The sequence below is a fragment of the Ictalurus punctatus genome, chromosome 8 (genome assembly GCF_001660625.3).
Source record: "Ictalurus punctatus breed USDA103 chromosome 8, Coco_2.0, whole genome shotgun sequence".
In the NCBI taxonomy this organism is placed as follows: Eukaryota; Metazoa; Chordata; class Actinopteri; order Siluriformes; family Ictaluridae; genus Ictalurus; species Ictalurus punctatus.
This window is the reverse complement of record NC_030423.2, coordinates 8,282,731-8,299,530: the sequence shown is the minus strand read 5'-3', so window position 1 is coordinate 8,299,530 and position 16,800 is coordinate 8,282,731. Positions and strand designations below refer to the sequence as shown.

The 16,800-nt window shown below is 42.2% G+C and overlaps 1 protein-coding gene across 1 annotated transcript; it reads left to right on the top strand.

Annotated features, from left to right (window-relative positions):
• The first annotated feature begins 4,000 nt into the window (after positions 1-4,000).
• On the top strand, positions 4,001-16,748 carry bscl2l (BSCL2 lipid droplet biogenesis associated, seipin, like). Its single transcript, XM_017473482.3, has 8 exons — positions 4,001-4,667; positions 5,570-5,639; positions 5,772-5,915; positions 6,056-6,190; positions 15,596-15,693; positions 15,843-15,966; positions 16,073-16,169; positions 16,276-16,748. The coding sequence occupies exons 1-8, from the start codon at positions 4,420-4,422 to the stop codon at positions 16,419-16,421; spliced, it is 1,062 nt and encodes a 353-aa protein (XP_017328971.1). The 5' UTR covers positions 4,001-4,419; the 3' UTR covers positions 16,422-16,748.
• The last annotated feature ends 52 nt before the right edge of the window (positions 16,749-16,800 follow it).

Here is a 16,800-nt window from a genome sequence, read left to right as displayed (position 1 = left end):
CTGTTCGCAGTAACACTATTACTGATACCGTACCTGTGGCCATAACAATCAATATCACCTTGCATAGGAGGTCATATGACCTATCTCATGGTATAAAATTATGTGCGGGTGTGTATTCCGAAATGTGGCGTTCCTCTCCTTTGAGATGATTGTTTGCAAGGGCTTGACATTTCACAGTTGCCTGGCATTTAAGAGAACCCACACATCATCAGCAACAGAACCCACTGTTGCTGATGTTGTGTGTAGCCTTTTCTGGTTGAGGCTGACTGACAGGGCTGTTGCTGAACCTCTTGGGGCCTTAGGCAAGACCCCTACTACACATGTATATTTTTTTTTTAATCCTGCATTCATGAAGTGTAGGAAGGCATTTACAATGGGGGTGCAGGAATTTTAAGCAGCATACATGACATTATGTATTTTGTAATATTGATTCGATGGGGATCTTGAAAAAAATCTGATATTTTGCAACTTCATGGTTGCGATTTGCTAAGGCAATTACCTGGTACTGTACTTAGATGATTTAAACAATGCATGAATGCACATCAACAACAAATATCAACATCTAATGTGAAAGGTTCATGTCGATTTGAATGACCTACAAATAACCCATAAAATAAAACTACCATCTCAGACCTACAGGACAAACTCAAAAACTACTCAAAATTCTCCATTTTAAAATGTGCTTTTATTATTGTTATTATTTTAGAAGTCAAAGTCACACTTGCATTTAATGGAATCCTGACATTAGGGTTGTTGCAGTACCCTCAGCACCCCCACATCCCATTTCCTTGGCCCTAAGCCACTGCTTATATCACTTATAGCTATAAATCTCCCTGCTGCCTGTCATGAGAAATGCCCCTAATATTAAAGCATATCTTCGCCACTGCAACCGTTTTAGTGAGTTTGTGCATTTCTGAGGTTGGTGCCACTTATAGAAGTTGCGTCTCTCTCTCTCTCTCTCTCTCTCTCTCTCTCTCTCTCTCATGTTAGTGGTATCCTAGCCTCAGAGCTGGCATAGATTATAATCAAATACATTGAAAGCAAAAAAAAAAATTCACCTGGGATCTTAAATTGCAGCCTGTGTTGAAACTGATTCATTGCTTTCAAAGAGAAACGTTGGCACAAGCAAAATTATCTGCTGACCCTCTTTTCCTACATCAAACACTATCCACACTTTGGGAACTGATGCCCAGTGAATTCTTGTTTTTGTTTTGTTTGGGGTTTTTTTGTTTTGTTTGTTTTTTTCTCAGACATCAGGTCTCATACATCAGTGGCTAGGCTCATCTCTATTGTCCGTGGAAAAATTGCAGTGGACATGAACCATGTTCAAGGGCAAATATAACATAATTAAATTTAAATTGAGGAATTCATTTACCTCATGCAAAAGCAATCACTCATCATGCTTGATGACTTAATTTAGTATGAAGGTGCGCAATTTATTTCCTTATCATTTAACCAGCATAATGACAGGTAAAATTAGTTTCATGTAGATAACATACAACACCTCCGTAATCAGAGACTGAGTATTAAAGGAAATTGTATAGTGCCACTTAAAGAGAATAGTAAAAATGAAAAGCACTGGCTTGTTCAATCTTGTTGGTTCTTTGTAGATCTAAGTCTGTATTTACAGAAATGTCTTATCTGCAATGAGATCATAAAATCTAGGTTGAATCCCAAACAACTCCTTACTCCCGAAGTGCACGTGAGTAAAACCTGACTGGAGGCCCATGCCAATTAGAAAGATTCAGGTGATGGACTATTAGTAAGTTATTGTCATTCATTCATATAATTCCAACAATTATTACGGGGTTAATTTCACAGTTTAGCTGCCTATTTACTTTAAGGATCTAATAAATTGCATATATGAAGTTAATTATTCACAAGTGTCATGTTTGTGATTTTTAGGTTATTCATCATTTAGTACACATTGGTCACTGGTCAAACCTTAGCTGGTTATTATTCCTTATATGTCAGGTCAGTTTGAGCATCAGAATCATGCTGAAAAATATCATTCAATCATCTACATATTTGTCCCGGTCAGAGTCACGGTTGTCTCATAATTCAGATTTTTAATTAAACCATTAAGTGTTTTAGAGCCAGCTAAAGTTTAACTAGCTTACCCTATGGATTAATGAACTAAGCAACGTTTACCTAATTTACTAATGCATAGACGTGTTTAAGCAAAGAAATATGAAAGTACAAATCAGTAAAAATTAGAGATACACCGATGTATCGGCCGATAAAGGCAATTTTTCATGCTATGGGCCATCGGCCGATAGTTTAAAAACATCCGATGAGCGGGGCGATTATATCCTGTCAATAAGAAGAGGGCAGGAAAACACATCGATTTTGTGCTGTGTGTAAAGGAGATGTCTCTTGTGTGGAATGACGACAAAACGGCAGTTTGTAAGCTCTGTAATCTCTGCAGTGCTAAAATTTTACACCGGAAGTGAGCAGCAGTGAAGCGGGAGTTTCGGCGTCAAGTCTAATTTTTTTTCCATGCTGTTCGTGCTGAATTAAAAGGCCAATACACCGTTGAAAGTTTTAAATAAAGATGAGCTGGAAAAAAATATATATTGCACAGAAAAATATATTTGTAGAGTAGTATATTTCATATCCAGCTAATGTTAATATGAGTTAACATCCTCAAAAAAAAGTTTATATGATATATTATCAGTTTGATGTTCAATGATGAAGTAGAAATTATTTTGTTAGTGGTGAGTGAATGTGAGACTAACAGGAGGTTTTTTAGAATCACTTAATTCTGTTAATATGAGTTAATAACATTCAATAAGTTAATAAATCTTACTTTAATCTTCAGAATTTAGTTCATGTGTTAATGTTAATTTGAGTAATGTGTTTTCTGTTTATGAGACCAGTTACTGTGAAACAACTTGTTGAAATGGAGAGAATAAAGTTTTTATTTGCATTTTTTTCAGAATTTTGGAATTAATTGTTATTAATTTAAAATAAGGCATAAAAGGCAGAACTATTAGTATCGGTTAGCGGTATCGGCTGAGAAATTTATTGGTTCATCTCTAGTAAAAATATGTACAAATACTAAACAATAAGTATGCAAAATAAGTATGCTTTTTTAAAAGTTGTACACAAATTAAGTACAACTTTTGGGGGGACGAGCTTGTTCTAACACCTACCTTGGAATCAAATCTGCTTAGAGACAATCTGTAATTTCTTACATGGACTAAATATTGTAGAATATAAAACAATGGCTTGTACACTATGCAGTGGAGTAAATGTCTAATCATGAGATCTATATATAGAGTAGAAGAACCTAAAGGTAAATTTAAAAAGTGATGTGAAATGTAAATAATGTGGTGTTTAAAATTTTTGGAGATGTACACAAATACAAATTGTAACAATATTCCATGATGTCCTAAGTACTTCTGCTGCTTGTTTTCTTATTTCTAATGAATATTCTGCTCAGACATTTAAAAACGTGATTTCATTGCAGCATTTCTTGTGTTCTTGCATCACGTGCTGGTCATGAACTCTTTCACACTGGGGTAAGTGTCAATGGCTGCATCTGAAATCGCATATTTTACTGAAAATAGCACACCAGAAAAATTAGTAGGTCTGAAACCACAGTAGTCAAATAGTAGGTGAAAAGTAGGATGCTGTGATATGTTCTGTTAAAAATACAAAATTAGTTCTAAGAGACCCCATAAAACTAGTCATACAAAGATGCTATGAGTAGGTCAGTCAGATTGGAGAAGCAGCACAAGCAGTTTTAGACAAATCGCAAGTGATTACTGTGCTTCATTGTACTTTCAGAACATATTACGGTACATACATTTTCACTTCAAACCTATGGGCTGAGGATAATCCTGTGGAATATCTTGCAGAATGTTTCAAGGTTGTAAGGACAGCTAGCTGTGTCACAGTTATCTGTACAAAAAGTTCCACACCCATTTGAATGCTTTACAAAGTATGCCAGGAGGATGGTACATTATGAGTAACAGGGTAGTACGCTTTACTCCATTTGGTACAGACAGTCAGTGTTTTCCAGCCTCTTGCCCTTTTCCCTGGATGAGACAACAGAGAAAAAGAGATCATGCTGCTAAAGCTACTACTATAAATCCTGGGCTTTCACAGTGATTAGTCCAAAGATTGTTTGGAAGAACAGAAACTAATCAAAAGCTGAAGACGTGCTGATCCACATGGGCAGTTATGTGAAACATCTCTTCATGAGGATTATGGAGAAACAAGAAGAATGTTAATCTGCGAATGTGTGTAAAGTTTTTTTGTTATGTGCTAAGAGTGAACTAGTGTAAGGGTAGCGAAAAGGAAAGAGCTGAGGAAAACATTCAGATTAAGAGAAAGGGAAGGGGAAAAAACAATAGCTTTAAAAAAAAAATTGTCACAGCTTGCTAGCAGACAGTTTGGAATCACAGCTCAGAGATGGAGGGCTTGTATACAGAGGGCCCTAACATTCATGAGCTGAACACAGAGATTGGGGACCTCCTGCTCCAAATCCACAAAGTGACAACTGGACTGGGTCTAAGGATCAAACAGAAAGTCGTGCACACTGCCAGTATCCTGTGTATGCTTCAGCTGTTGATACTTCTGGCCATTTTTCTCTATGTCAGTTTCTATTATTCTTTCATGCCCACCGCAATCTTCGTCACTCCTGTGCACTTCCATTACAGGTGAGAGTTTTAATTTGTACCATACAGTTCAAATACTCCAAGACTGAAGAACAGTTAGCATTTTTCCAAGTCAAACATTTTGTTAGACATGGTTTAAAAAACTTATTATTAACTTATTATTATTAAAACTTATATTCCTGCTTATTCCTTTGAGAAATGTCAAGTCTTACTATAAGTATACTTATTTACTTGTACGAGTATAAGTAAGGAATTAAACACGATAGGAAAATAATCAACACCTGGGTGGTGTGATGTGACCCTTGGCTAAACAGAGTTACTGTTACCATGCCAAAGTTGATTATTTTCTAATAACAGCACATCCTGAAGTATTTTATTCCTCTTATATCATAATTTGCAAATGATTATAAATTTTTGGTAAGTAAAGAATAACACGTCATATATTTTACCCCTTTATAGTTGCATTTAATGTTGTAGAACATCTGCAAAACAAGTTAGTTCCAGTTATATGACTATATATATATAACTTATGTTAACGGTTACTGTATAAACAAGTCATTCCCTCACTTGCCTCTCTTCTTTCTCTCTTTAACACAATAAGTGAATATCTATGAGTGAAATGTTAAGGTTACAGCTTTACCTCTGACTGCTACAAAGCATTGACTCTGACTTCAAAAAAAAAAAAAAGAAAAGAAAAGAAACAACTACTCACAGAAAGCTTCACAGTATCAACGATTACACATATTTTTAACTGTGGTCATGTGGGGCATCCACCATACGATTTCTGCTGTAAATTGTTACTATAGAAACAATGATGTATTAGAATGAGCGGGAACTATAATCATTATACTTTCTGGCCAATCAGAATTGAGCATTCAACAGCACTGTGGTATAAGTACTGTTTGGCCCGTAATCATCCTAATGAGTGTTTGATTGTCCAGCAGAACACTCTCAGACTCTGTCTGCTCCTTTCCTGTGACCAACTTCTCACTGCTAACAAACTGCCAGAAACAGGTGACCTTGTATTCTCATTGACTTATACTACTTGCATACTGACTTGTACATAGATAGACAATTTTTAAAGTTAAATGTATAATTGTAGTTGTATCTTTATTACTGTTCTTTCGGTTGTTGAACTAAACGTAGGTGATGACACCTGGTCAGCCCTATCAGATTACACTGGACCTGGAAATGCCAGAGTCTCCAACCAACATGGAACTGGGGATGTTCCTGGTTAAGATGTCATGTTACTCCCATGAAGGACAGATTGTTCACACTTCAATGCAAACTGTGTGTTCCCATACATACGCAAACACATACACACAACCATCTTATCCTTCCCACTGTTTGTGTTACCTTGCCACTACAGTACAATGCACTGCTCACCAATAATATCTTTCACTGAACCATATTTTTTGCATTGATTCTAGACAATGCTTCACTATCGCTCATACCTGCTGCAGACTCTGGAGACTCTGATGTTGCTTCCTTTGATGCTGATGGGAGTAATTGAGCAGAAGCAGCATGTCCCGGTCGAGCTTTACTCTTCTTATGTAGACAGCTCAGTGAGTATTGGCCTGCACTCAGACACAGCTAGAAGGCTGTGAACTAATAACAAGCCATATAATATGATCAAATTATATGACTATGCCATATAAAGACATTATTTTAAAATGTATTTTATATTATAGCTTCATTAAAGGAAAGAGGAAGAATCTCATTTGAGCAGAGTGTGTTATGACTATTTCACATTTCACATACCACAAATTTCAGCACTTGCAATCCCATACCCATACTAAATGTCTTGCCACTGATCATGATAACTGCCTAAGCTTTTGTCCCAGTCTATGATATTCCTAAATGAACAGTATTTTATGACATTTTAAACACTTGCAATATATTATTATAATGTTATTACTCACTCCAAGTTAAATCAGGGTGCAAATTCTGGGAGGGTTTGGGGGGGGGGGGGGGGGGGGGGTCTGACCGCCTCCGAAGGTCATCAAAAGATATAGGGGGGAGGGGTCTTGAGATTTTCACATGATACTAAGTTTTAATGAAAGTGAAAAATAGTTTGCATTTCTCAGTCTATCTGAAAAAAAAATGTCAATATAAATTTGACCATCCCTAAAATGGGTCATACTATTGTCAATGCATGAGCGCACGCAGTAGACTAAATGCTGGAAATACCACGCAATCGTGCACTCAATGAGATGAATGCAGTGGAGGTAGCATGGGAGATATTGAGTAAAGTGTTTAAAGTGTATATAAAGTGTTTGAAAGACACCTTTTCTTGGAAAATAAATGTCATAATCTAAATATAGTTTTATTTCAAGCAGAAATTTCCTGTACAATTCATCAAAACTAAATGTTTAGGGTGAAGTGATTAAGATGAAGTTTACCTATTGTCTTGAGTTCACTTTAAGTCTTGAGTGTGAATGAAGCAAGCTAATAAAATACTGTTAATTAAAATAGCATACTACTCTGAATTTGAACAAATAATTTATGACCACAAAATGGAAATTAGACCATATACATTACCAGGGTTGGGAGGGTTACTTTAACAATGTATTCCGTTACAGTTACAAATTACTTAGTAAATAATGTAATCAGTGACGTAATCCAAGTATCACAATATGAAAGTAATGTGATCTGATTACTTCAAGGTCATATATGTAAATAAAGTCAGGAGAAAAGCAATATGATCTAAAAGACTTTTATTTAGAGCTTATTTTAGAGCTTAAAACGTGTTCAATGTTTGGATTTGTATTTAATAAAATAAATAAATTTGTTACTCATGTGAGTCACAACTGGCAAAAGAGAACCAGAACTATAATCATGTAGCTGTCTATACTGTGTTATGTCAAAAGCAGAGCTCCAGACAAAAAAATCTATTAAAGAGCCATTGGCTCTTTAAACAGGCACCAAATGATTTTTAAAGTGACACATAAGAATGTTAAAACTTATGTTAGAAAAATTGAAAACACTTACTTCCAGTCATCCTGTCATATGCGTACGTCTGGCCTCTTTTTACAGTGTAGGGATTTTAGCCAGCGGTGGGCGGAGCACAGACACACAGGAGGCTGTTTCAATGTTATGGGGGATTTATTTAAGACAATTAGTGAATGGGGGTGCACGTGTGGGCGCGTGTGTGGGTGTATGTGTGGGTTGAAGGGAGATCGGGCGGTGAGGGTCTCAGCCGTCGGCGGTTACAGCCAAGGGGGTGGGGTGGAGCCGTCACTCGCGTCGGAGTCACCTGAAACCCGAAAACACACACGACAGCAATTAGCAAACAGGCACGCATCAGCAAAACTGCATAAAACACGCCAGAAATTCGCGCACATGCTCGGGGATACTTCCCTCTTCGGGCGAGTGGAATATCTCCCTTTTATACTCTCCCTTCGCTTGCTGGATGGTGGAATTCTTCCGTACGGTGCACCATTCATGAGCCGTGGGTGTGTTGGCGGCCCCGCCCCGCCACCACGTGCTATCTGGATGTCCAAAACATTTGGTGGCGCTGAAGCGGAGCTGTCTCTTCCGCGCCACTGCGGCAGTCGTGTGAGGAGCAATCTTTGTTTCCTGTGCGCCGGCTAACGACCATCTGCATTTCCGTGTTGGGTCCCTGCCCAGTGCTGGACCTGGAATGAGAAATCTTGTAGGGAGAGGAACCACCGAGTCACCCGGGCGTTAGGGTCCTTGGCCTTGGCCATCCACTGGAGTGGAGCGTGGTCTGTCACCAGGACGAAGTTCCGCCCAGCCAGGTAGTACCGTAGTTCCTCGATGGCCCACTTTATTGCTAAGGCCTCCCACTCCACGGCCGCATACTTCTTCTCCGCTGGGGACAACTTTCGGCTAATGTAGAGGTCCGGGTGCTCCTCCCCGTCGAAGGTCTGTGAGAGGACCGCGCCCAGCCCGGTTTCTGACGCATCTGTGTGCACGGTGAACGGGAGGGCAAAGTCCGGGTTATGTAGTACGGGGGCGCTAGTGAGGGCTTCTTTTAGGTCCTGGAATGCTCGCTCTGCGTCTGCAGACCATTTCACCCGGTCCGGCTGGCCCTTCTCTGTGAGATCTGAGGGGGGGTGGGCTAGAGAGGAGAAGTTAGGTACAAACCTACGGTAGTACCCCGCCAACCCCAGGGAGGCACGTACCTGTTTTTTTGTCGAAGGTCGAGGATAGCCCTTTACTGCCTCAATTTTCTTCGCTTGTGGCTTGAGTAAGCCCCGGCCAATACGGTACCCGAGGTACTGTGCCTCGGTCAGCCCCAGGTGGCACTTTTTGGGGTTGGCTGTCAGCCCGCCCTTCCGGAGCTCCTTCAGGACTTCCCCCAGTTGGAACAGGTGGTCCGACCAGATGGAGGAGTGAATGACCACATCGTCCAGGTAGGCGGCTGTGAAGGCACGATGGGGTCGCAGGACAATGTCCATCAGCCTCTGGAACGTCGCGGGAGCTCCATGTAGCCCAAAGGGGAGGACCCGGTATTGCCAGTGGCCGTTCGCCGTACTGAAGGCCGTCTTCGGTCTCGCCTCTGGGGTCAGTGCCACTTGCCAGTAGCCCTTTGTTAGGTCCAGGGTGGAGATGAAATGAGCCCTCCCCAATCGCTCCACTAGGTCATCCACCCGGGGGAGAGGATAACTGTCAAACTCAGAGACCTGGTTTAGCTTCCGAAAGTCATTGCAGAGGCGCATACTTCCATCAGGCTTTGGTACGACTACGATAGGGCTGGACCAGGGGCTGTTGGACTCCTCTATGATGTTGTCCCGCAGCATCCGGCTGACCTCCTCCTCAATGGCCTTATGGTGGGCCTCCGGGACCCGATAGGGCCGCTGCTACACCACCACTCCCAGCTGAGTCTTGATTTCATGCTGTACCAGCTGCGTCATGCCTGGGGAGGTAGAAAAAACATCGGTAAATTGCCCCACTAACTCTGCCAGCTCCTACTTCTGCGCAGGGGTGAGTTCTTCGCCCAGTTGGACTAAGATGCCCTGGTCGTGATCTGTGTGTAGGGCTGCAAATGCAGACAGTACTGGTTCTGGCTCTATCCAGCTTTTCAGCAGGTTTACGTGGTACATTTGTGCATCTGTTCGCTTACCGGGCTGCTGCAGGCGATAATTCATGGGACCTCTCCTCTCGAGGACCGTATATGGGCCCTGCCACTGAGCTAGGAATTTGCAGGAGCTGCTGGGCACTAGCAGGAGTACCCGATCACCAGGTTGGAACTCGCAGGGTTACGTTGGGCGGTTGTACACTCGTTTCTGTTCCTCCTGGGCGACTCTCATATGTTACTGGACGATCGGGGCCACTCAGTCGATCTTCTCCTACATATCCCGTACATACTCGATGACCGAGCGGAACGGGGAAGGCTGTTCTTCCCAGGCTTCCCGTGCCACGTCCAGCAGTCCATGCGGCTGCCGTCCGAAGAGGAGCTCGAAGGGTGTGAAGCCCGTCGACGCCTGGGGGCACTCTTGGACAGCGAAGAGGACGTACGGCAGGAGAAGGTCCCAGTTCCTCCCTTCCTCGTGTACCACCCGGCGCAACATCTGCTTTAAGGTCCGGTTGAACCGTTCGACCAGCCTATCTGTTTGTGGGTGGTAGACTGATGCCTTTAGGTGTTTCACCTGCAACAGCCGACACAGATCAGACATAAGCTTTGACACAAACGGGGTACCTTGTTCAGTTAGGATGTCTTATGGGATCCCCACTCGGCTGAACAGGAGCACCAGTTCTTTGGCGATGTTCCAGGAGGTGGCTTTACGCAGTGGTTCCGCCTCGGGGTATCTGGTGGCATAGTCCACGATTACCAATATGTACTCGTGCCCTCGGCGGATCTGGGGAGCGGCCCGACGAGGTCCATGCCGATCCTCTCAAACGGGATGCCTATGATGGGAAGCGGGATGAGTGGTGCCGGCCGGGGCTTCCTTGGGGCCGTGCGTTGGCACTGGGGTCATTGTTGGCAGAAGTGCCGGACCTCTGCATCCATGCCTGGCCAGACAAAATGGTCCTTCAGCTTCTCCAGGGTGTTTCTCACCCCCAGGTGGCCCCCGAGCGGATGGGCATGGGCCAGGTGCATCAGGGCCTGCGTTCTGGCTTTGGGCATGACCTAGAGGTTCGTGGGATCCATGTTTGTGAACAATCCCCAATGGAAGTGAGAGAAAATGGGGAAAAGAGGAAAAAAAAAACGCTTTTTATTTATTTTATTTTTTTTTAGATGGGTGGGTCTGTACTCATACCCGCATTCTCCACCAGCGTAGGGATTTTAGCCAGTGGTGGGCAGAGCACAGACACACAGGAGGCTGTTTCAATGTTATGGGGGATTTATTTAAGACAATCGGTGAACGGGGTTGTGCGTGTGGGTGCGTGTGTGGGTGTGTGGGTTGAAGGGCGACTGGGCAGTGAGGGTCTCAGCCATCGGCGGTTACAGCCAAGGGGGCGGGGCGGAGCCGTCACTCGCGTCGGAGTCACCTGAAACCCGAAAAAACACACAACAGCGATTAGCAAACAGGCACATGTCGGCAAAACTGCATAAAACACGCCAGAAATTCGCGCACATGCTCGGGGATACTTCCCTCTTTCTACGAGTGGAATATCGCCCTTTTATACTCTCCCCTCGCTTGCTGGATGGTGGAATTCTTCCGTACGGTGCACCATTCACGAGCCGTGGGTGTGTCGGCGGCCCCACCCCGTCACCACGTGCTCTCTGGATGTCCAAAACATTTGGTGGCGCTGAAGCGGAGCTGTCTCTTCTGTGCCACTGCGGCAGTCGTGTAAGGAGCGATCTTTGTTTCCTGTGCGCGGCTGCCGGCCTGGCGCCACAACAGCATCAGCATTTTCATCCAAGTTCACTTAAATTGGGAACTGAACGTCTTTTCCAACTTGAGAACTATGTATAGTCACAAAGAATTGATCTTTACACAGAATCCGAGCCAGTGTCACTGACCATAATTATGTCAGCATCACTTGGCCATTGAGTGTAGTTTGGCCTCCTCCTCCATCTTCTATACCACTTATCCTTCTTCAGGTTCATGGGGGACCCTGGAGCCTATCCCAGGAAGCATCGGGTATAAGGCAGGGTACACCCTGGACAGGGTGCCAATCCATCACAGGGCACAATCACATACACATTCACACACCCATTCATACACTACAGACACTTTGGACATGCCAATCAGCCTACCATGCATGTCTTTGGACTGGGGGAGGAAACCAGAGTACCCGGAGGAAACCCCTACCGCACGGGGAGAACATGCAAACTCAGCACACATAGGGCCACGGTGGGAATCGAACCCCCAACCCTGGAGGCGTTTTTGCAGAAAGCCAGCGTTTGACACATGGTTCAGGATCAAACTGATCAAGTGATTCTGTGCTGATCCTAATTGAGTCTTCCAAGGTTGAACTGCATACTTTTGAGTTTATCCTGTTTTGAGTTGAAAAGTCACATTCACACTGAGCAGCCAAAATTGGTAGGAAAAGCAATATCTCAACTAGATACATTCTGCTCAAAAACACATTCTGTGTCGTTGTCAAACGTCTTGCACACATCCTGTCAATTTTTCTTTATTAGTAATATCTGAGAAGTAAATCTGGTGAAATGCAGCTCTTCACATATAGGTGGTGTTGAATTTTATTTTTAACTCCTTCCATTCGGTCTCGTCATGTAGTTGACATGTACGAGACACTGATTGTGCTAATTGTGTTTTTTGTGCCGCACTCTGTGATTACAGAGACATGAGCCTTTTTATGCTTTCGACTATCGCCCTGTTTTCTCACAGTCTGTTTCTTGAAATGGTTCGTTCCCCGCTATTTCTCTGGCCACTTTGGAACAAAAGTCACAAAACATTTTTTGTGTGCAATCATCATACATGAGCCATATAGAGCCTTGGAACAAAAGTCACAAAACATTTTTTGTGTGCAATCATCATACATGAGCCATATAGAGCCTTTTTCTTAGTGTGTAATACTTTTTTCCTGTGTCATTCCACTTTATTAAATATAACTTCATTTACGTATTTTAATGTTGTGAATTCTTTATCTTTCCGGATTTCTTGAGTTAATGCTGATGTCTGGTGAAAATTTAATGTGAATGCCCTCATTGTAAATATATTTACTGAAAAAAATGTTGACGTGTTCAATACTTGTTTCCCCCACTGTATGTCCTTTACTATAGTAACAGTAAGCTATGTGTGCATGTGTTTTCTCATGATCATCCATTCAGTGGTGAAATGGTTAGGAATCACTTCACTATCATTTTTATATACTGAGATGCTGTATCATACAAAAACTGTGGCATTTTTAAACATATTATTTTTGTTCACATATCAATACAATACCATTGTGTAAGACAACCTTTTAGTCACGACTCCTTTACAGTATCTCACAAAAGTGCGTACACCCCTAAGTGAAAATGTCCAAATTTCGCCCAATTAGCCATTTTCCCTCCCCGGTGTCATGTGACTTATTAGTGTTACAAGGTCCCAGGTGCGAATGGGGAGCAGGTGTGTTAAATTTGGTGTCATCACTTTCAAACTCCCTCATACTGGTCACTGGAAGTTCAACATGGCACCTCATGGCAAAGAATTCTCTGAGTATCTGAAAAAAAGAATTGTTGCTCTACATAAAGATGGCCTAGGCTGTAAGAAGATTGCCAAAACCCTGACACTGAGCTACAGTATGGTGGCCAAGACCATACAGCGGTTTAACAGGACAGGTTCCACTCAGAACAGGCCTCGCCATGGTCGACCAAAGAAGTTGAGTGCACGTGCTCAGCATCATATCCAGAGATTGTCTTTGGGAAACAGACGTATGAGTGCTGCCAGCATTGCTGCAGAGGTTGAAGGGGTGGGGGGGGGTCAGCCTGTCAGTTCTCAGACCATACGTCACACACTGCATCAAATTGGTGTGCATGGCTGTCGTCCCAGAAGGAAGCCTCTTCTAAAGATGATGCACAAGAAAGCCCACAAACAGTTTGCTGAAGACAAGCAGACTAAGGGCATGTATTACTGGAACCATGTCCTGTGGTCTGATGAGACCAAGATAAACTTATTCGGTTCAGATGGTATCAAGCGTATGTGGCAGCAACCAGGTGAGGAGTACAAAGACAAGTGTGTCTTGCCTACAGTCAAGCATGGTGGTGGGAGTGTCATGGTCTGGGGCTGCATGAGTGCTGTCGATACTGGGGAGCTACAGTTCATTGAGGGAACCATGAATGCCAACATGTACTGTGACATACTGAAGCAGAGCATGAACATTATGCAGTATTCCAGCATGATAATGACCCCAAACACACCTCCAAGATGACCACTGCCTTGCTAAAGAAGCTGAGGGTGAATGTGGTGGACTGGCCAAGTATGTCTCCAGACCTAAACCCTATTGAGCATCTGTGGGGCATCCACAAACGGAAGGTGGAGGAGCACAAGGTCTCTAACATCCACCAACTCCGTGATGTCATCATGGAGGAGTGGAAGAGGACTCCAGTGGCAACCTGTGAGGCTCTGGTGAACTCCATGCCCAGAACGGTTAAGGCAGTGCTGGAAAATAATGGTGGCCACACAAAATATTGACACTTTGGGCCCAATTTTGACATTTTCACTTAGGGGTGTACTCACTTTTGTTGCCAGCGGTTTAGACATTAATGACTGTGTGTTGAGTTATTTTGAGAGGACAGCAAATTTACACTTTTACACAAGCGTACACTCTTTACTTTACATTTTAGCAAAGTGTCATTTCTTCAGTGTTGTCACAAGAAAAGATATAATCAAATATTTACAAAAATGTGAGCGGTGTACTCACTTTTGTGAGATACTGTATATCTGTTTTATCCATGTATAGTTTAGGTTATCAATATATGTAAGCTCAATGCTTCAATATATTGAAATATATTGAAAACCTTTTCACATCTAAAGAATGGAGGCCTTTTTTACACTCAGATTTCATTTAACACTGATGATGTCATGAGTAAGAGAAAGGGAACAGAAATAAGGCAGTTTATTTACTGGCAAGAAAAGACACTAAGTTGAGGAGTAGTTCAGAAAGTACATACTACTTTTTTAAGCCTTTCATGGCATTATTCGTCACATAAAGCTGAACAGCGATGTATTCAGTATAGCATTTGAAGTGTTGTGTTCATGTGCTGTTTAAGGATACAGCACAATTGATCACTGAAGCACACATCTGCATTACACAAACCAGTTAATCTGGGGTCACATGGTGGCTTAGTGGTTAACAGGTTCGCCACGTACCACTGCCCTGTGTGTGCGGAGTTTGCATGTTCTCCCCGTGCTGCGGGGGTTTCCTCTAGGTACTCTGGTTTCCTCCCCCAGTCCAAAGACATGCATGGTAGGCTGATTGCCATGTCCAAAGTGTCCATAGTATATGAATGGGTGTGCGAATGTGTATGTGATTGTGCCCTGAGATGTATTGGCACCCCATCCAGGGTGTATCCCGCCTTGTACCCGATGCTCCCTGGGATAGGCTCCAGGTTCCCCGAGAGCCTGTTGGATAAGCAGTATAGAAAATGGATGGATGAGGTAATCTGGGCAATAAAAAAACTGAAATAAACTGTCCCCCCTGAACGTCAGTGTATAATTTGCACACTGAGTTAAATATAAGGCAAATAGTACTAAACAGTAACATAGTATAAACTAGTTAGCTTAGCTAAGTCCTGCCTTAAAATCCTTTAAAATGAAAATGCGCCAGTCTTTTTGGATGCAGGCTGAGTTTCAGCTTTTAATTCAATTCTAGTTAATGAACTCCACTTAGAAAATTGCCCTCTTCTTTGACGTTTCTGACTTGACCCCAGAAGGCAACTCTTTCACTATTTATGGTTTAGCCTATAACATATCTGATTCCACTCTATAAATGCGTTAGGTAAATAGAAACAGGTTGAGTAGGTCTACAAAAATTTTGGTTGCACATTCAATTTGAGGTTGCACATTCAGTCTCCTTAATTGTTCCTCTCTCTGCCTTTCTCTCTGCAGAATAAGCCTACTATTGGAGCTATTATAGAAATCCAATCTCACCAAGTTCAGATTTACAAAGCCCAGCTCTACATTTATGCTCACTTCCGTGGCATCAGGTTTGTGTGTGTGTGTGTGTGTGCGTGTGTGTGTGTGTGTGTGTGTGTGTGTGAGAGAGAGAGAGAGAGAGAGAGAGAGAGAGAGAGAGAGAGAGAGAGAGAGAGATATTTGTCTTTAAACAGAATGTGACTGAAGTTTCTCAGTACAGGTATGTCCTCTATCACTTCCCCTTCACATCAGCTGTGGTGGGAGTGGTGAGTAACTTCATGTTCCTCAGTGTGATCATCCTCATTGGCTTTGTGCAGGACAGCAGCTTGTGGCCACATCTACATGTACATACTATAAATCTCTCACCAATATGACATTATTTCTCAATGCCTGTGTTGTTTAAAGCTTGCAATCCATCATACTTCTGGGTGGGGTTTGTGTTAATTACAGTTTGGAAAATGGAATAACCCTAGAGAGACGAGAGAAGATATACTAGAAGATACATATCAGGGTGAGAGGAACACATGCTCTGAGGAAAACTGCACAGGTAATTAATACACATAGGTTTATATATACACACCACATCATATATTGCAGAACTCCAAATACATACAAGGTGTTATATACAGAATTTTAAAAACTAATTTCCTTAGGCACAAAGACATGTTTGTTGGATCCATCTGAAATAAAATCAAGTGACATCATGGATTCCAGTTCTGACAAGATGGAAGAGACCATTTTTGACACAGAAGGGAAGGAGATGGTTAAGACAAATTACCTAGAAGATCTTCATGATTAACAGGTTTTATTTGAGGAAGCGGATGGACAGATTGATTTGAAACATAGATGTGTGCTTGATGGATTGTCAGTTTAAGCTCCTAAAACCGAACAGGTGGAGAGGTTTCAATAATATGAGTTAAGATTATGAGCAGCAAAAGGAAAATCAAGCTGAAGTTTCATAGTGTGAGTTTCAGTCATGAAAAAAACTGGGCCTCATTTATCAAGCTGGATATGAGTGAATTTATTTGTAAATCATCCATAGTAGTATTGACAGAAGAAATTTGGTATTCATAAAAATCCTATTAGTTCCTAAGAGAGCTCCTGAGTTTGTGTGTGTGTGTATGTGTGTGTGTTATATATATATATATATATATATATATATATATATATATATATAT